At 39.1% G+C, this 21,058-nt stretch overlaps 1 protein-coding gene across 3 annotated transcripts in view; it reads left to right on the plus strand.

The window, feature by feature from the left end:
* The window catches only part of LOC118818670 (calcium/calmodulin-dependent 3',5'-cyclic nucleotide phosphodiesterase 1A-like), a 64,938-nt gene that overhangs the window by 36,344 nt on the left and 7,536 nt on the right, over positions 1 to 21,058 (plus strand). For all 3 annotated transcript variants that reach the window (XM_036585964.1, XM_036585975.1, XM_036585958.1), the window contains exons 3-13: positions 5,866 to 5,979; positions 6,474 to 6,656; positions 10,667 to 10,733; positions 12,804 to 12,920; positions 13,501 to 13,641; positions 14,507 to 14,607; positions 14,704 to 14,832; positions 15,499 to 15,600; positions 15,690 to 15,810; positions 19,286 to 19,367; positions 19,473 to 19,593. In XM_036585964.1, the coding sequence (XP_036441857.1) occupies positions 5,866 to 5,979; positions 6,474 to 6,656; positions 10,667 to 10,733; positions 12,804 to 12,920; positions 13,501 to 13,641; positions 14,507 to 14,607; positions 14,704 to 14,832; positions 15,499 to 15,600; positions 15,690 to 15,810; positions 19,286 to 19,367; positions 19,473 to 19,593 (1,278 nt within the window). The remainder of the gene's footprint in view (positions 1 to 5,865; positions 5,980 to 6,473; positions 6,657 to 10,666; positions 10,734 to 12,803; positions 12,921 to 13,500; positions 13,642 to 14,506; positions 14,608 to 14,703; positions 14,833 to 15,498; positions 15,601 to 15,689; positions 15,811 to 19,285; positions 19,368 to 19,472; positions 19,594 to 21,058) is intronic.

Here is a 21,058-nt window from a genome sequence, read left to right on the forward strand (position 1 = left end):
AAAGCCCCTGAGTGTGATAAAATGTCCTACTCTCTTGTGACTGTGGAGCACTTCCTACTGACTTTGCACTGCAAAGGACAAAAAGAGGGACTGTCTGAAAGCATAGGGGGAGGGAGAGAAGGAGGAGAAGAATGAAGAAGTTGAGGGAAATGGCTAAACAGTGGGGGGAGTGTGATGAGAGGTATGGAGGAAAGGAAAAAGTAGGGGAGTGGACATGAAAAGATGGATTAAAAGTGACCTGCAGTGTTATGAAGGTGAAAAAGAGTGGGAGAGGCACTCACACATCTCCATCTCTCTCCAGGAGCTCACTTCATTTTCCTTGTTCTCACTGTAGTCCAAGAGAAAGCAAGTGGCACCACGGCTCTCTCAGACACTGTAGCATACTCACACCTCCTGTAAATACTGCCTATGTGCTCTCCTGTCTGCTAATAAGTAAATTCAGTGCATTAAGTTTTTCAGTGTAATTGTTTGTCACTGGAAAACGTTCAACATGATGCACTGGATTTACATGAATGTGTACCTAATTTCCGGGCGGCACGGTGGCACAGTGGGTAGCGCTGTTGCCTCACAGCGAGAATGGCTTGGGTTCGATTCCCGGCCGGGTGACCAGGGTTGTTTCTGTGTGGAGTTTGCCTGTTCTCCCCGTGTCTGCGTGGGTTTCCTCCGGGTACTCCGGTTTCCTCCCACGGTACAAAAACATGCAGTCAGGCTGATTGGACATGCTAAATTGCCCCTAGGTGTGAGTGTGTGAATGTGTATGTCTGTCTGTCTGCCCTGCGATGGACTGGCGACCTGTCCAGGGGGTGTCCTGCCTTCCGCCCAATGGCGGCTGGGATAGGCTCCAGCACCCCACCGCGACCCAGAAGGATAAGCGGTTTAGATGATGTATGTATGTATGTATGTACCTAATTTCCATATATATGAAATAAGTCACATCAACACAATAGACTATTTGTATAATTGTCCCACCTCTTTTATTTACTGTTGCTAAGTCTGTCAAACTTTCAGCTCAGGCCATCTGGTGCCATCTGTTGAAAAAAAAAGTCACACAGAGGGAGTATATTTAAAAACAACCAACCAAACAAACAAAAACTATTCATTATTATTTAAAAACAATCTGCCTTTACAAGATGTTCATAGCATACATAAATATTTGAGAACAGAGAATATGAATGTAGGTAAATTCATAGCATCAGAAAAAAAAGATTCTGAAAGCCATGTTTACATTAATCAAACCAGGGAAATCTTTTAGCCACTCAGTTTTCATGTCATATATAAAGCTAATGCTAAAACTAACACTGGAGCTAATTGCTACAGCATATACATTACTTTCATAAAACAATATAAATGATTGCACATGCACAAATACAAAAGTATCAATCTTTACACAGAATGTTCCCAAAAGCCTGTTTAATATGACTGATTTATAAAGTTAATTGTCAGTTATGAAACGCTAACTTAGCTAACAGATCTTAACATTGTTCTGTAACACTTTTTTCATTAGAAATCACATGAAAATCAGTGTTAGCAAATACAGTAACTTTGATAAAATTCAGCTTACATTAGAGCCCACATAAGTCTGCCTATAATAATGATATTGATCCTCCATAGAATTCCAGAATATTTCTAGCTTTAGAAAATAGAAACAGCATATGTCTGAATTACTAGCTCATAAATTACCCTTTCACATCTCTATCAGTTCAATAATTTAGATTAATTTACTGCCACCTTCATTCTCACTGCAGGTTTGTTCTGAATTTTGTTTTTCCTTTGCTTGATGAAAGAATTAGCACTCAGTGTTTACGTTTAATTAGCACTCAATGTTTACATTTAATTTTTGCTAAAAGAAGGTAAATTACGAGACTTTGATGTATATGATTTATTTAAATAGGAATGTTGTACGTATTTAAATTAAAGCTTAAATTAAAGCTTCACTAAGTACATTTAGGGGATTTGTGGATTTGAAGACCTCTCTGGTGTAAATGTGTAATTGCATGCAACATGTTGAAGTTAATTTTGGAACATCAGTTGTGCTTCAGACCCCTTACCTTCATTAAGCTGATTAATCTGAACAAGAGTCTTCAGAGGATGTAAGTGAATGATCTACTCTTGTCATCATATCTCCATCAAAATAATGTTGATTTTGTATTTAAGGCCCAAACTTTGAGCATGACCTTCTTTTTGAGCCTGCACATGTGATGTGTGATGGGGTCTAAAAACTCAGTAAAATCTGCTCTGACCTCTGACTTTTAAATTATTATTTCAGGCTTTAGAGGGTGACTTGCAGCAGCGCGCACACCATATTTTAACCTTTTTTTTCTGATGACACAGTAATGCAGCTTCTTTCAATTTTAACCAAAAAATCTTACATAGTGAAGCTTTTTAGTAAACTAAACATACAGCTTTTATTTTATAAAAAATACAAAATCTCTCAGGTTGACGATTGAATTTGAGATATAATTCTCCAATTCTGTGCTTACTTGCAGCTTTAATAGTGTTAATAACGATAATAGCTTGCAATCTTTGTCAAAAGGTATTTGCAACATAGTCACCGACAGCGAAAGAACACGTCTGGAGACACATGTCCTTCAGAGGTTAATGAGTTTGGATGATGGGGCTACACTTTTTTGCAATTCATATTTTCTGTTTGTTGTATTAAACGGCATCCTGAAAAAGCAGCATTTCCCCCAAAGGTCTTTTATTCACAGAATACTAATGCATTTGTGTTTGGAAATTGGAAACACTTTTACTGAAATGGTGGTGTGGTGTAGCCTTTCACGTTTGAGTAGTGACATGCTTGCTTGCGTTTTATAGCACAATACAGTGAGACACACTTGTCAAGTATGGCATAGTCAATACGAATGAAAAGCAATCAGGTGCCTCATCAAAGACAAGAACCCCCCACACTCTCTGTCAAAGGCTTTAAGCGCTCCAGGAAGATCAATACTGACAAAAGACATCTCCCTCTCTCTTTCTCTCTCTTTTTCTCTCTCCCATACGCACACACAGACACTTACAGAGGCAGTCCCATACCTCAGTGTTTTCAATCAACGATCTCTGTCAATGCTAACAGACTTCTTTCAGGCTTTCTAAACCTCAGGTCTCTGTCTACAATGATAAGAATTCTGTGTGCTGAATAAACTCTCCTCTCCAGTGTCTATCTAATCATAGTCTAGCGACTGAGAGAGAACAGCTGAAGTCTAATCATAACTATCTAGCGCAGCCTTTTCTTTCTCTGTCTCTCCCTAAGAAAGGTCATATATTGTGTAGTCATGGCAGAGTCCACGCGCAGCTAAAGACTTTCTCTCTTATCGTTCCTGCTCTGGCTGGATTCTGGGAAGTACTAATCCTCTAATGGGATGACATTGACTTGTGCCATTGATTGTGTGTTCGTCTGGGCGAGGGAATTCCTCTGGGATGGCAGGGGGAAGGTGTTCCTTCACTGCCTCACTGATTTTGATAACATTGTTCAAATGCTGCGTCCTCAAACCTGCTTCCAACCTTCTGTTTTTCAGCCAAGCATGAGCATTCTATTAACATGGTATCACACAGCAGCTGAGTGAGCCAGGTAGTGCACAGAAATGACTCAGAAATGACTAAGAAGTGGATCTTCATGCATGGCTTGGATATGGGCCTGCTTCAGTCCTGAATCAACTGCACTTAGAGTTTCATGCCCAGTCTTTGCATTATGACAGGAGTGAAGACCTGAATGCTGGAGTCCAGCACAGTTTGGTGTGTTTGGTGATTTGAATCAGGTTTGTTTCCAGTGGAAAATGTGACATTATGTTCTTGTTACTGTGATAAATTACATCACAATACACTTCTAACTAACTAATGTGGTCAAGTCAGGTGGAACTGTCAAAGCAACCATGGTTTGGTCATTTTTCGTTTTATGCCACTTTAAAATGTCTAATCGTGCTAATTAGCAACGTTGCTAGTTACCTTAACCTATTGGCTATCTTAAAACTACTACACTGTTTTGTACACATGCACTCACATAAATGTCTACATTTACACAGATTCAGATGTAGATTCAAGCAAAGCTTAAATGTGTCATTGTTGAATGTGATAATATGAGCAAAAACAGTTTCTAAAGAGTCTATTATAAATGCTAATAGTGTTAATTTCCCAAAGTCTTTACAAAATAGTCACTTTAAGAATAAAGATCAACATGTTAACATACCTTTTTAGCTTACATTCTAGTGCTTGGTGACTTTATCATCACCAGGAAGAGTAAAGAATTTAATAAAGTTTCATCTGCAAACATTAGCAGTCTCAGAAGAGAACACCCTCAAATACCATTTTGTTCTTTTAATAATCGTCTTGTGCAGGTGCTTGAAACCCCCCAAAAAAAGGAACCTTCTGTACTGAGCTAATGTCCAAAGGATAAAGCACAGCTCCAGTCTCCTGATCCCAAAGGTTCCAGTACTCCCAGTTCCGTGCAATGGAAAAAAATACCTTATTTATTTATTATTCAAACAAATTGTTTTATTTTGTCACCTGATCCCTAAATAATTTAGTTTAACATTGTGTTTTGTGAAAATGTATTCAAACTCTACATAGTTATAAATTAGCCATATTGCTGACTTGTACAATTTAACATTGACATTTTACACTATAACATTTCTTCATTTTTTTCAGACTGTATCTCTTTACTTTAGGTTGCAAATGTAAAACACATCTCAAACATACCAAAAAAAAAATCAACAAAATATATCTACACGCTTAGGTCACAAAATCAGTATATCTGGTCAATCTTGAAATATAAGCAGCTATGACTGTCCTCTTTCCCCCACCCTTCATGTTGTGCTTGCATAGTAAATTAAGCTATGAAAGGGTTAATATTTTTCAATCTAAAGAGCCCAGTTTATGCATTCTCTCTCCAGCTCATCCCTTACATGCTGCTGGACTTTGCACTGAGCAGCTGTGGCAGGAATTGGGTCAAACCTGTCTCCCATGTGCGCCTCGCACACTCACGAAACACATGCTCTCTCACTCACACACACACATGCACGCGTTGCTCATCATGCGGGTCAGCACATAAGCCCCCCTGTCTTCCAAGGGACCTACAACACTGCCATGATCCAACCTCCACGTCAGCAAAGACGTCAGCTCCGGGTGGCTGAATACAGCTCATAAACAAGAGCACAGCAGTCACAAACACAATGATAAAGCATAACACGCACCTCAGCTGTCAGCAGGGACGAACCATTCATCCAGCTAGAGCCATAACTGCTCCAAGATGTTTATCTGACACACTGAAACAAATATAGAAGTAGTGGCGACGTCACCTGAGTGAACACGGCATTTAACAGATAATGAATTAGCCATGTTTTATGTATACAGCCAAAGTTTAATGGATACATGTGTGAGTACAACTGGTGACTGCCAAATAAGGCTTTGCGTATTCTCAGAAAAATTGACATTATTTGGAGGTTTCCGATGGTTTTGCTGACGCTGTTAATTTGTTAGATGTGAGAACAAGAAGAGGCTGCTTGTCGGATATTGTCAGTGGTGTTTATGCTCATGTATGGAAGAACATGACATTAATTCATGGGTTGGAATCATTTATAGGAGGCAGCAGTCCATAGTGACCCACCCTATTATTTATTAGGCCTGGATGCGCAGTGCTTTAAGGCTATTTTTACTACACATAAAACCTGTGGCAACAAGCTGATCTTAGTTGATGAGGAAAGTGTGCGCATGACATACATTAATGTTCTCCTTGACCATTTCATTCATTTCATTGACATTTTGTTTGAAATGACAATGACATTTATGAAAATAGGTTCCATGCTACCTCTGCAAATAGCTGTCTTTATTTTTTCCTTCCTATTAACAGGATGCTCTTGTATTTGATTGCAGATTGCGATGTCTTGTAAAACAGCTGGAGCGGGGCGAGGCCTCTGTCGTGGACCTGAAGAAAAACTTGGAGTATGCAGCTTCTGTATTGGAGTCGGTGTATATCGAGGAGACGCGGTAACGTCAATACCTCAAGTTCTCTGCATCTGTGATACAATAAGGGTTTAAATTGAGTGGTCTCAAAGGCTCTTGTCTGCAATGATTGCAACAACTGGGTTACCTTTCTGCCGCCTCTCTTCATCTTTAGTATCGTGGAAATGCAGTCATGTATGGCTGAGGGCCAAAGACATAAGGCCAAATGTAAATGTTATTGAGCGCTCTAAACAAAACCAGTGGCCAGCCATGCTCTAAGCCTCAATGTTATGAGATGGAAGGGAGACAAGTGAATGACTGCATGTGTTCTTTGTCCTAATCTGACCACACATCTCTTGTTGTTTTCTCTGTGTGTCTTCACCACTTGTGTGATCTCCCATGCTTGGAGCCGTCTTGTCGTGAACTGCCTTGGATGTGATTTAAAGTGACATGAGTTGTCTGGTCATTCCCTGCAGACACTGATCACCTCCTCTCCTCCATGTCTATATGTGTTTGTGTGTTTGTGTAACCTCCTGCAGGCGACTGGTGGACACAGAGGATGAGCTCAGTGACATCCAGTCAGACTCGGTGCCCTCAGAGGTGCGGGACTGGCTGGCCTCCACTTTCACGCGGCAGATGGGGCTGATGCTGAGACGGTCGGAGGAGAAGCCACGTTTTCGCAGTATTGTCCATGCGGTGCAGGCTGGGATATTTGTGGAGAGGTGTGTGGAAGATGCTAATTTAGCCTTTAAGGGGCTATATCCTACATTTTTCTTGTAATGTATTTATTTATTTCCCCGAGGTTCATTTATAAACTGTGTGGGTTTATGTCCTAAAAACATTGAATTAGAATTAAACGGGCTGTTTTTTTTTTTTACTGTACCCTTAAGACTGATATATATAAACAATCTCTGTTCTGATTGGCAATCAAAAATCATCATCAGTCCAGGCTGAAACACTTATAACTTCAACATGAATGGGCAGGGTTAACCTGCTGAAGGCTGAATAGGCGGACATGCAAAGGTTTGGGAACCCCTGGTTAAATAACATGTTTTGTTAATGAGTGAAAATAAGTGCACATCCTCTATAGACACCACACTTTTGCACATTTTAATACAGAGTTACTGTTTATTTGCAGGATTTAACATACTGAGGAAAAATAAATCATAAAATGTGTCCTGTGCAAAAGTTATGGCGCATTTTATACTATATGCTTTATTTTCTTCCAACATGTTAAACTCTACAAATAAACAGATATTGTGCACTAAAATTTGCACAAAAATTATTCATATTCATATTTATATTTGTTCCTTTTCATGACATCACAAAAATAATTTATTCAAACCAAACAGTTATTGCAGCATGGTTTCCATATATGGACTTTAGAATGAACGGTATGTTTTCAAACTTGTTTACATCAAACTCTATTATTTAATAAAAATATGAAATATTTGGTTTTTCATTTTTACATAATGCACAAAGGAGTGATGCACAAGCACACAATTTATGTGTCATGTACATAGAAAAATGCAAAATTTATGTTTCTCTCTCATACATATGCATTTGAAGGAGGATTGTGCAAAGCTTTAGAAGATCAATCAATAAATGGTTGGATATATTGGACATGCTGACAAACTTATTACATATTCCATTCAGTTCACTGAAGTTTGGGCAACTACCAGCAGTATGTTTTTGTGACACTTCCGCTGACAATGGCAGGGATCATAGTAGCTACATAGAGGCACAGGCCTGGAGGAGCTGATAAAAGAATATTTGCCAATAGAATAACAGTATTTCAACTCTCAGCACCAGGTGTACAAATGTGCAAAGATGCAGCACAAAATGTGCCTTGATGCGGCTGCAATGTGCAAAATACAACCCGTGTTTTTGTAAATAAAGATTTTTGTTTTTTTTGCCTGAAGAAATGTTTGGGTGGGGAACACTAAACTTGTACTTTTTCTTTTGTCACATTCGTTGATGGCTACACTGTTTTAGATGGGAACCTTATTAATCCCGAAGGAAATTTACATACAGCTTAATACAACAGAGTTAAGTATACACTCAAAAATGTAATATTACGTGCAATAGAAATTATTATATATATCATGTAACTGCACTAATATATCCCCTGGACTAAAACATCCCCTGGACTATAGAAATGCATATGTGTATACACATAGGCACGCATACACCTATGCATTATATATAACTTAAATACTCAATACTCACTATCCCCCCACCCCCGTTGCAAAAAGTTGAAGAGCCTCATGGTTCTGAGGACAGAGGATCTCCTGAGTCTTCCTTTTAAGCAGCTCTGTGAAAACAATCTGCCACTGAACATACTCCTCTGCTTCATTATGATAGTGTGCAGTGGGTGACAATCATGAAAGAAAGCAAGTTATCTAGGGTCCTTCTCTCTGCCACCGTCACCGGAGAGTCCAACTCCATGCAGACCACTGAACCAGCTTGCATGGCTTATCCAGCTGCATTGAGTCTCTCTTCTTAATGCTGCCTCCCCAGCACACCACAGCATAAAAAAGAGTACTGGCAACCCCAGACTGGTAAAACATCAGCAGGAGATTCTTACAGATGTTAAAGGACCCTAGCCTCCTCAGGAAATTGAGCCAGCTCTGCCCCTTCCTGTATAGAATGTCTGTGTTCTCTGTCCAGTCCAAAGTACTTATAGGTCCTGACCACCTCCACATCAGCCCCCTCAATGGAGACTGGTTACGGGAGTGGCCCAGACCCTCGAACGTCCTCCACCGTCTTCTTGGCCTTGGATCTGTTCAGCTGCAGTTGGTTCAACTGGCACCATGGAACAAAGTCTTCCACCAGGCTCCTGTACCCCTCCCTCCTGTCCACTCCTAACACAGCCCACAATGGCAGTGTCATCCAAGAACTTCTGTGGCACATCTCAGTATGTACCTAAAGTCTGCTGTGTAAATAGTGAAGAGAAAAGGGGACAGCACCCAGTGGAGGAGGTAGAGGATGGTGTCATCTACACCCACCTTCTCCTGGTAGGCAAACTGCAGGAGGTCCAGTGCATGTCGAAACCGGGGTCTAAGGAGATGGAGGAGCAGTCGCTCTAGGGTCTTCATTACATGTGATATGATGTGATACTACACCTTTTAAACTGCATATCAGGCTCCAGTCTTGGTTTGCCACAGCACTGCAGAGTTAAGCTTTCTGCCTCACAGCCAGAGGTGGATTTAGTGATTCTGCAGCTTTAGGAAAAAGATTGGACTGGGACCTCCTTCGTGCACATATTTAAGTTAGATGCTCTGGGCTCCTGAGTATAGAGGCACATCAGAAGCAAAATAAGTACAAATGCATGTAAGGTAAACTCCATTTTAATGATCATTTTGACACCATTATTGCATAATCACATGAAGCATAAATACACATTTTAATTTAAACAAAGCTAAAGCATCTAAATCTCCGTGTAAATGAAATGTCGGTACTGGTGTACCAAATGGCAAATTGCAATGGTAAAATTGAATTTGAGTTTTCATTTTGAGCCGTAAGTTGCATATATGAGTGGGCCAATTTAAATTGAAACGCAAGAATACATTGCCATTTATATATTACATTTTAATTTTGAAAAATATTATTGTGACATGACATTGCAAAAATGGTATTGCAGTAGGTGAAATCATCATCCTAAATCTAGTTAATATATCTAATATTACTCATTTTAAGATTGTAGTAAAATATTATTTTAATTATTTCTAGAATTTTTTTGTTTATCTACTTTTATTAAGTGAAATGGTCTCACTATAATGGCACATCATTTTGCTTGTTTTAAGAAATGTGCTTGAAAGAAGTTAAATTACCTGCCAATATAGTGAGATAACATGGGATAGAGTAATGTAATGATCAGTCAGATGGCTTTTTTCCAGGAAGCAATAAATAACGTAATCCAATTTCATTTTAGAGAAGTTATTACTAATTTGTAATGGGTTACATTTTTTGAGCGATTAGTCCTGGAGCTGTCTGTGCTAGCATTAATGCTAGCTTTTAGCTTTAAGTATGAAGCGACAAACTTCTTAGTTTCCTTCTTTTTTTGGGTTCTCTGCAGTATTTCTGAATGGGTTATTTACCATCAGAATGTACCGTACATTTAATTTGTATTTTTATGGGGCCCTTGGCTCCCTATTTTGCCTAGTGCAAAGACTGCCCTGCTCACACTTAAATGTATCTGATTTAACTCATCAGCTAATCAGAACAGTCTTCATTATTTAAAATTCCTTAAAAAAGTTTTAAACACTGCACTTCACAAGCATACCACACTTAGTAGATAATTTTAGGCACAGTTTGCATGATTAGCTACAGACTTAAATTGGCACTAATTTCACAAGTGTCATGAGCCCATATTGCAGCTGAATCAAGGCACTTTTTGCACTGTACCGTCTTACCTTAGTGCATCTGGTCCTCAGTATCACAAAGGGAACAGAAGCAAGTCTTCAAAGTGTTTTTCATATAGGAACTATTGCATTACAAAGTATAACGTACTGAAGTTTTATGTCCATTGATGGAGAATTGATACAGAAAAACAGTAATGTTTATGTGATGTTTTCTGTGTGGGAAGCCTCCCTCTGTGCTGCTACTTTTTAAATGTTAATTCCTCCATCTAGCTCTACCTAAACAGGAGGTTTTTCTGCTCTTTCTCTACCTTTATCCCTCTCTACATGTGCTCTGCCACTTACCGGAGTGTGTTATCTTTCTGTGACAGGATGTACCGCCGGACGTCCAACATGGTGGGATTAAGCTATCCACCCAGCGTGATCACAGTACTGAAGGTACTAGTTTGGGCCACAGGCTGACTGACACCTCATAGAGCAGGCACTGGACAGCCCTCTTTTTTCCTACACATCACCATACATAAGCTCTGAATCAGTAATCATAAACATTTTAAACACGAAGGCCCCATATTGGCCCATACTTGAGTTTTTCACTCTCCCAACCACATAACATATGCATTATTTACATATTTATTGCTGACTAATCAATTGTAGTTGCTAAATAGTAAGTCTTGAAGTGAAGTTCCACTGATTTTTCAAAATGTCTGCATAATTCAGTGGTTGAGATGTAAACACAGACATTCAGAGTGGGTTGACGTGAAAAGGTTAGTTTACTCCGAATTACTTTGTTTACATCTTAACTGTTTAATTATGCAGACATTTTCAAAAATTGGTGGAATTCTCCTTTAACATTACAACTGAATTTTAACCACATACTATACGTAGTGCTTTCTGTCAGCTTGTGTGGAAAATAGCTGCTCATCTGGGAGATGACAGAATTGCAGCCTCTGCCGTGCAAACAAACCTGTTTAATCAGCCAAAGTGCAGAATTGATCTTTCCCTTTACCACCTGGGTTATATGAAATGTGCACGGTGAGGCAGAGGTTGAGGAACGTTCATCTATACTATAGATAAATAACAGACATTATGGCATACAATAAACACTGGGTACTCTACACAGACTTCATTTTCAGCTCAAGCTTAATGACTCCACCCACCCAACCACGGAAAAAGCCCTGTAGCACATTCTGACATCATATTTAGATCAATACAGCATTATCTGCATCTGCCAGGGTTGTGTGCTTTGAGTTTCAGTGCTCTGAACTACTTCCCTGATGTTGTCCAGTACAAACACATCAGTGGGTTTGCCTGGTTCAGACTTGGATTGGATATGAGTGTTTTAGGCAGTGATGTCTTACTGCTTGCTCTGGGCTATGAGTAGTGGATCTAATTCTCTAGGCATCAGCAATAGAGCTGTGGTGCTGCCGTGAGTCTGGCCCCCTCCTTCAGAGACCCCAGGGGCCCTCTAATCCCCTCTCCACTGACAGAGACTGAGAGCAGGAGAAAACTTCCAATTTCAAAATTTAAATCTTTAATGCCCCATATTTCAGATGTTCACTGTGCCAGCCCTGTCAAAAGTATACAGAACTTTATTTCAGAGCAAGGGGGAAAAAAACGAGAGAGGGAGGAAAGGGAGAAATAGTTCAATAAATTAGCCACAGGCATGCGTGGTGTAGCTCTGTTCTCGTACATTATTACTGGAATTCATTTAACGAGTCTAGCAGCTCCTACAGGGCTTTCATAGAATATGTTCAGTCAGGGCTTTGTCTCTCTCTCACTCTCTCTCTCTCTCTCTCTCTCGCTCGCTCTGTCTTTCCCTCATGTTGACTGTAATGATGATCAGCTGGTGTGCGGAGACACATTTCACTTTTATAAATGTATATCGCTGCTGTCGTAACAAAACCTCATATTGCTGACATTAAAACTTTATAGGAAAAGGACAAAAAAAAATAATAACTTTAGTCTATGTTAACTCCTTAAAATCCCAGGCTTATTATTGACTTACTACAGGAAACTGGTTGGGCTATTCTTAAGTTATAAAAGTGTGTAATAAAACTTCGGCCCAATGGAGGCCCCCTGGACATTTTAGGAGCTGATGTCAAGATTTTATTACAAGTAATTTTGTACTGTTTTTATTGGTCTATTTGTCATTTCCAGATTGTGTAATAGTAAATGAAAAGCAGTGAATGAACTTACGAAGACTTGCAAGGTTTTAATATGACAGCAACAATATATTACATGATAATAATGGGATCTTACTGAAAATCAAATCATCCCATAGGACACAACTCAATAAGAATACAAAACTCAATAAGATAACCTCTTATTTTTAAACATTTGATTGTGAAGTGAATGAGAAATTGTTCCTTCATCACTCATTTCATAATCATATTTAATCAAATATTATCCTCACATTACTGCAACATTTTTGCAGTAAATACAGACCAGAGTTTAAGTGATTGACATTTTAGCCTCTAATAAGAAAGTCCAATTCTCTTTTTATTTCAGCACGTGGATACGTGGTCATTTGATGTGTTTGCTCTGAATGATGCAAGTGGAGACCATGCACTGAAATTCATATTTTATGAACTTCTCACCCGATATGACTTAATCAATCGTTTCAAGGTAAGATGCTGACAGTGAGCCCCACTGTCTTTCACATGTTCTGTATATGTAGAACTAATAAGTGTGGGTAGTTATTTAATATACATATCAAATGTATGTCACTCAAACAACTTTAATGCTAATGTTGTTTGAGTGTCATGAGTTAGATTTTATCCAAAAGTTTGATTTACAGAATTATAAGAATTAATACATATACATATCTAATGTATATTACCCAAACAACATTATTACTAATTAGATGGGCATTTTTGGGCCACTGCTTTACAGCATGTTGGGTCAACCACAAATATAGTTGCATGTTCTATACAATCACTGTCATATCAAACCTCCTATAATTCAAACCTTTCTCTCATCACTGTACATTCAAATAAATATTGTTTTTTTCTACTCCTATAAAATGATCATTTCAGAGATATCAGGTTTAGTTATGACAGGGATAATATTTGTCCAAACCAAGCCACAAGTGTGCATATAGAATTTAGTTCATAAGTCTTACCACAGTTCTCTTTGACACACAGAATTGCTGAGTGATATATAGACATCATTTCCGTATGTCTGTGCTACTTTAAAATCTCCTCAGATCCCCATTTCTGCATTGGTGTCATTTGTGGAGGCTCTGGAAGTGGGCTACAGCAAACACAAAAACCCCTACCATAACCTCATTCATGCAGCGGATGTCACTCAGACTGTACACTACCTTCTGCTGAAATCTGGCATGGTGGTGAGTACAGCAAGTAAAAAATACTGTCTTGAAAATAAAGTTCCTGAATGTTTATTCACTTATCTTTAAAAAACCCAATGTGGTTCTACTTTGGCATTGCTCCAAAGAATACTTTTTTTTTTACACATTCATATTTAAGAATGTACTGTGCCTGTGTTTGTGTGGAGGTGAAGCTCCTGCTGTTTTTCATTAAGGCTGACAGTTGAATATATGGCATGTGGAGGGGTGCCTCAGTGGGGTAGAGGGGGCAGCATGAGCACTTCACTCCAACCTCATCTCACTGCTCAGGCACCGATCGATTAGGAGTTAATCTCCGTCTGACTCCCTCCAAATCAGCCCTGGCACTGCTAGAATAATGCTCATTAACCCCTCAATGATGTGTGCTGCCATCATATGGGCATTCACTAGAATGATGATGTTGCACTGAGTGTTATGTGCCATTGTTTCAGGAGTTTATACATCAAAAAAGCACTGACTTTGTGGTATGAATGTATTATTCACTTCGCAGCTTGCTGTTGCTCATGTTATTAAATATTGTTTGTATGTTACTGTTAAGCTACAACCCTTAAATCAAACATCAGCCTGCCAGAAATTCCCCAGGCTATACCGTGAGACATCATGACAGTAACAGCTTATTGCTTTAAGACATTTTATTGTGCTTTTCAATAGAATTTCTGTTGAGCTATTAAAGGTAATGTGCATCAAAAGAGAGAAAGGCTGAGAACAGAAAGCAGAAGAAAGGAAAAATAAGAGCTCCATCATGTTCACATATTAATGACTTTGGGGGTTTATTTGCTTTTACAGATGTATTTTATAGCTGTAGGGCCATACAAAGCTTGTAACTACTGTGCTTCTTTTCTTGCAGCACTGGCTAACAGAGTTAGAAATCTTCGCTATGATATTTGCAGCAGCAGTACATGATTACGAACACACTGGGACCACTAACAATTTCCACATACAAACCAGGTATCATTTCACTGTTACTAATGGTGGAATTTATTACAGTATCAGCTGTGTTTCGGTCCTAATATATGACTGGCTGTGTCTTATGTATTTCATTAGATCAGATTCAGCCATATTGTACAATGACCGTGCCGTGCAGGAAAACCACCATGTGAGTGCTGCTTATCGACTCTTACAGGACGACGATGAGATGAACATCCTCTATAACTTATCAAAGGATGACTGGAGGTGAGAGGATAGAGTTTGGATTGACCTGTCAATGCTCTGCACACAAATGTGTTCTTCGGAAGAAGTTGTTGCAACATTTGACAAGTTTTATAGAATGCAGGAAAAAATAACCAGTCAACCAGTTTGAGTTTAAATTCACAACATAATGCAGCGTTTCCACCCTGCTGAAAAAAACAGAACAGCATAGATTCTATTCTATATTCTTTGGCTGGTCACCTGGCATGGTCATGCTGGTTGACAAGCATACCAGCATCCAAAAACACAACATATGCTGGTTTTGCTGGTGACCAGCATGTTTAAAATGCTACAGTACTGAGCTGGACTGTGTTGATGTAGCTAACTGAAACTAGTCAGGTTCGAAATGGCAACAGATTTGCTGCCATGCTAATGTAGCTGAATTACACAACACAAAAAAACCTAGGCCCAATGTATCCTAACAGTGTAAGTACAAAATAAATATAATTTGAATTAACACAATTAATACAGTTACTGCAGTTTCTCAGTAGGTTGAATGAGATGTTTGTCAAAGCTTATCCAACCTCAAAACAGTTTCTTATGAAATGATATGTTTGTAGGTGGAGCATAGATAGGTCAATCGTACAGTACAGGTAAACTTAGACAAGCAGTTGTTTTAAGTCTATTCTTTCTCTCTCTCTCTGCCTTTAGAGAGTTACGGGCCCTGGTGGTAGAGATGGTTTTGGCCACAGATATGTCCTGTCACTTCCAGCAGATCAAGGCCATGAAAAATTTCCTCCAGCAACCAGAGGCGTGAGTGTTTTACCACGGAAGTACTAATATCAGAACAATGCCATGCTGAATGCTGTGAGGAGCTCATTAATTCTGATTGTCATCTGTAGGATTGACAAACCAAAGGCCTTATCCCTGTTACTGCACACTGCAGACATCAGCCATCCTGCCAAAAGATGGGAGTTACACCATCACTGGACCACCTCTCTGCTGGAGGAGTTCTTCAGGCAGGTTAGTATCCTTTTGCCTTCTATTTATCAGAATACTGAGGCATGATGGGAGACCAAGTTCTGGCTAATAAATACAAATGTGTCAAAACTAGACAGGCACGTCTTAAATTCTATTTATTTGGAACAGAGTTCTGGAAAAAGTGGTTGGCATTTGATTGTCTCTAGCCAAGGTAGTGTTTTTCCAAATATTTATAATCACTTGTCCTTGCATTGTGTATTATAAGAACTTGCTGTTGGAGAGTAGGGGCAGCAAGCAATAAGCAGCACCATTTAATATGTGGTGGTGGTTGTGGTGGTGGTGGGGGGTCGATCACACACATATTACATGAACTCAGGAACACTGTCACCTTCTGGAAGTTGCAGCCTTAAGCAATTGCCTATGCTGCCTATGCCAGGAACTGCTACTTTTGAAGATTTACTTTACATATTCTAATGGTAATGTCACTGATTTTTCAAAATATCTGCATATTTAAATCTTTAAGCTGTGAACAAAGTCATTCAGAGTTTTTTGATGACAAATGCCATTCTAGAGAAACTTTCAGAGTTAGAAGTGTTCACAGTGGTAGTGATAGGACGTCCAAAGTGTTCAGTGTCTTTACAGAAAGCTATGGTTTGAAATGGTTTCAAAAATGTTGCCTGAGGTCTGAGACATTGTTTGATTATGATAGTTCAAAGACATAGTTTTGGCCTAAAATGTGCATTGTCGACACCACCACTGTAAATAGTCAGTAAGTTTCTCCATAATGCACCATTTCACATCAAATAACTCTGAGTGACTTGATGTTTCAACAGTTGAATTGAGTAATTGTTTGTGTTTGAGCAATAAAATGCAGAAAGTTTGCATAATCAGTGGAAAAGCCCCTTCATGACTTTAGTAAAAAGAAAGGGTTATTGGGAAAAACTTACCACATAAATTTAAAAAAAGAAAGAAATTATGAGATTTATGGGGTGGTTTATGGGTTTTTTTTTGGGATTTTTGTATTTGTTTGAGTATGTTGTAAATCTTTTTCTGTGCCAAACAAAAATAATATTGGATGCACTCTTTATTCAAAAGTGCGCTGTAACATCAGCCCGCACTGGCCCAGTCTAATTTCAAACAGTGCTCATCTGCACTCTTAGTTAGCAGTTTCTGTCTCAGTTGACATTCCACCCTAGTCTGCAAACCCTGGTCTATTCTGGATGTAAAAGTATGCACTGCAACCTAAAATGTACAGAGAGGGCAACATTCATATTGTAGCTGGGACATGAAAAATAAAAAAAAAGACCACACTACAAATTAGCAGAATAAAGGAAAACACAACAAAAAATTCCACAAGTAGTAAGGTAGTCTACAGATGTAGGACAGTCTCCTGCCTCACTCTCTGAAATTGCCACTTGCTCAGATTTCGGCTTGCAAAATTAGGGTTCCATGCTTCTCACCTGGTGCAGGCCTGACTGATTGAAATTTGTGCTGGTGTCTGTCAGGCTTGTGATCATTCTTATTGCCAGCAACACTGTTAATAGACCATGGCTGTCACTTTATGTGACATGACTGCTAAATAGATCAAAACATTTTAACTGTCACTGTTTTTGGGGGGCTGATTATAGAAAATGACTAAAAAGTGAAATTCCTTCAGTGTCTGACATTTATGTAGCTTTTTTACCAACATGACGTTACTTCAGTCTCACAGTCAGCTAGGTTGGAAATGGAAAGGCAAACCCAGGCATGTTGCCCTGCACTGAGCTGGCTCCTTTTAATCCTGCTGAGTTCCCTGAGTTCCAATTTCAGTGCAAACTAGTCAATCACAAGCACAGCCTTATTCAGGCATCACATACTATCTCATTCTCATTCAGCCATCATAATCCCTCCCCACTGTTTTATAATCCTGCTCTTACTTAATATCCACCAGCTACTCCAAACAGCTTCACTTCCAGTCTCATCTGATCTCAGACCATTCTTGATGAGCAGATTGACCAAAGGCTTTATCATTTTGGACCTGAGCCTACAGTATTTTTTACTGAAAAATGATAGTCTCACAGTCACTCAGAATGAATTGTTTTCTGTCAGTAGATCAGGATGGCACTAGGAGTTTAGTACAGTCTTCTCTGCTGATGTAAGAATAGCAAGACATGTATGAATTTTGCAGTGGAAGATGGAGAATCATCATTAAAAAAGAAGAAGGAGGAAAGCTTATCGCACTCAGTATCATACAGTTAATAGCTACAATACTTAATCGATTGCTAGCCAGATATATCTCTAGAAGAAAATGTACTGGCCCAGACTGTGTCCCCAGCACCCACGAAAGAATGCAGCTTTCTCTCCCACACCACAGTAACAGCAGGCTATTTTTCATTGAGCTTAATTTCCACCCAAATCAAAGTCCAATTTTGGCTCCAACTCTGTGTGATTCCAGAGCTGAATATTTATGCAAATGCGACAAACCAATTAACGTATCATTGGCTGAAATGAAATAGCATTTTGTTCCTGCTGCTCTTCTTAGGACTGTAGAAATTTGATTCATTGATGTGCAAAGGTATTGTCTAATCAGTCCATTCCCAGGTACACTACCACTAATCATATTAATAGAAATGTCAGGAGCAATGAATGAAACTGCTAAACAAATAATCTTCAACGTGAGCAAATTTATCTCTCGAGCCTGCCAACTTCACGCCATTCCCCTGAAGGTCAGCGGCGGCACGCAGTGAAGAGTCCTGTCAGCAAAATCTTGTATGAGAAATTAAAATATATTTGTTCAACAGTCAACTTTGTTTTGAGTTTACAGCATTATTACCTGTCAGACAGACACAGGGGATCACAGAGCAGGGATAATTAGAGTTATTGTTTTATAGGATAACAATGGCATTTGCTAATTAAATCAACAACTTTCACTAGAAAAGGCCATTGGGAATGCAGAGACAACACAGAAAGCATCAAGAATCAAGATCATTCATGCATAGTTGGCTTAGATGATACTAAACGGGACCTTCAAATTCCGTGATTGGTTGTAATTGATTGTAAATGACTCTTTGCTCTTTGTATGATCGCTCTACACCCTGACACTTTTTAGTGAAAGTAATCAGAGATTACAGAGTAACCTCTTTGTTTCTTTTAAAAAATACAAGGAAGTAATTTGGTAAATCATTCAGAGTTTTCCTTTTTTTACTATGAGTTCTGTCCATTTGTTCATGTCCAGCTTATGTAATTAATATTTCATCCTATTCTTTATACATTATCACTTTATTTCCAATTTGTAGTTGCACATCTTATCTATAACTCACGTTTACCTATGTACCTGTTAAACACAACTAAACTTTAAGTTATTTTAAATCTAACCCTTAACTTTAATTTCAAAGTAAAACCTAATCCTAAACCTGACCCTAACATTGTTGACAGTCAATTGAGTTTCACATCAGTAGATAATCTGCATAGGTCTAAAATAAAGTGTGACCCTTTTAACTCCTATCCATGCATAGTAACTGAGTGGTGCTTGTTTCAGGGGGATAAAGAAGCAGATTTGGGCCTGCCCTTCTCTCCTCTCTGTGACCGTAAATCCACCATGGTGGCCCAGTCTCAAATCGGTGAGTGAGTATGTACTGTCTGACCGCTCCACTCTCCTCTGGCCTGCATTTTTCTCCTGTGACAGCTGGACTCATAGCCCTGTGTCTTATCTCTCCCACCCACAGGCTTCATCGATTTCATCGTGGAGCCCACCTTCACCGTTCTTACGGATATGATTGAGAAAATAGTGACACCGCTCATTGATGAGGCATCGCGTTCAGGGCTGGCTGGCTTTAGACGCTCGAGGTGAGCTGGACTACTGTGCAGGCAGCTTGACAAATCCCAGGCCAGACTGTCTGAATGCAAATACTTAAGTCATTTATGCATCACATTCACTGAGCTAATGTACTAGGTGATATGCACTACATGGTCATGTGTGGATCTTTTTGACCAGCAGTAGTGGGGATTTCTGTAGGGTCACAACTCTTAGATAAATGGCAGCAGAGGTAGCAGCGTTTGAGTACAGACAGTGCCTTGACTTCTGTATCTGAGTGGTCTGGTAGTTGTTTGCACGTGGCTGAGGAGCTGAACAGTCATACATAATGAAGGATGTTTGTGTTCTTGTCTGGATTTATCCAGTGGGGTCATTAATCACCCCTGCATACACACACACAGGCCCACATGCTGAGTGCAGGTTACTTTTCCATGCACTTTCTCACATATGCAGCCTGTAGAAAGCTGTCCATGTAGAACACCACACACAATGAGGCATTTAAATATTCTGCCACATAAACATACCCACATGATCATCACAGTCGCTGTAAGGGATTACGTACATACACATCTCTCATTCTGTCAAGTTGCTAGTAGTTTTTGAAATGAGTTCACAGCTTTTTAGGTATAGCCAGATGTGGGTATAAACTTACTTTAGAGGACTTACTTCACATGAACACACTTGCAAGTGCGCTATAGTAACATTTATACAAACACTAGTATGAGCAGAGCTAATACACAGATAAGAAAGACTTGCGAGTACTTAAAAATGTGTGCCTTCATTCATTTTACGTGGAGCAAGCAACACTTGTGCCTAGAGAGCTAAGCTCTTCCAAATTCAAACACTTATGTGACTATGCAAGATTGATTACCATTAACAGAATCTAACTGCTGTTTCAGCCATTGTAGCTGTCCTGTTGTGTAGTGGAATCAGCAGTCCTCTTTCACAACGTGAATTCCCTGTACGCAGAGGCATATGCAGGAGTTTCAACACTCCCGTTCTAATTACATCTTTTGTTGATTTTGTAAGTGGAAATAAGTGAACACATCTTCTACAGGGAATTTCACATTTTCTGCAAATTTTAGTGCACAATTTTTCTTTCTATTTCTATTTCTGTTTCCATTTATATTTCTATTTTATTATTTATCCAAATAAGCAGTAATTGTGCAGTAAAATGTGCAGAGGTTTGTTCTCTGTAGTGGATATGTAAACTTATTTAACTTTTCACAACAAAACATGTAATTTGAGTGCCCAGACGTTTGCATATGACTATGTGACAGTGTATTTTACTGGTAAAATGTAAAATGTAACCTTATGGTGATTTGACAGAGATGTGGATGTGCGAGTAACGGACTATAAAGGCACCAATCAGAACAAAGGATGAACATTTAATTTAATGCACACAACAAAACTAACAATGACTCATTCAAGTACAAGATGCTTAAGTAAATGTAATGGAGTAAATGTAGCGTGTTTCTACTCACCTCTGGTTATACC

Source organism: Colossoma macropomum, unplaced genomic scaffold, assembly GCF_904425465.1.
Source record: "Colossoma macropomum unplaced genomic scaffold, Colossoma_macropomum, whole genome shotgun sequence".
In the NCBI taxonomy this organism is placed as follows: domain Eukaryota; kingdom Metazoa; phylum Chordata; class Actinopteri; order Characiformes; family Serrasalmidae; genus Colossoma; species Colossoma macropomum.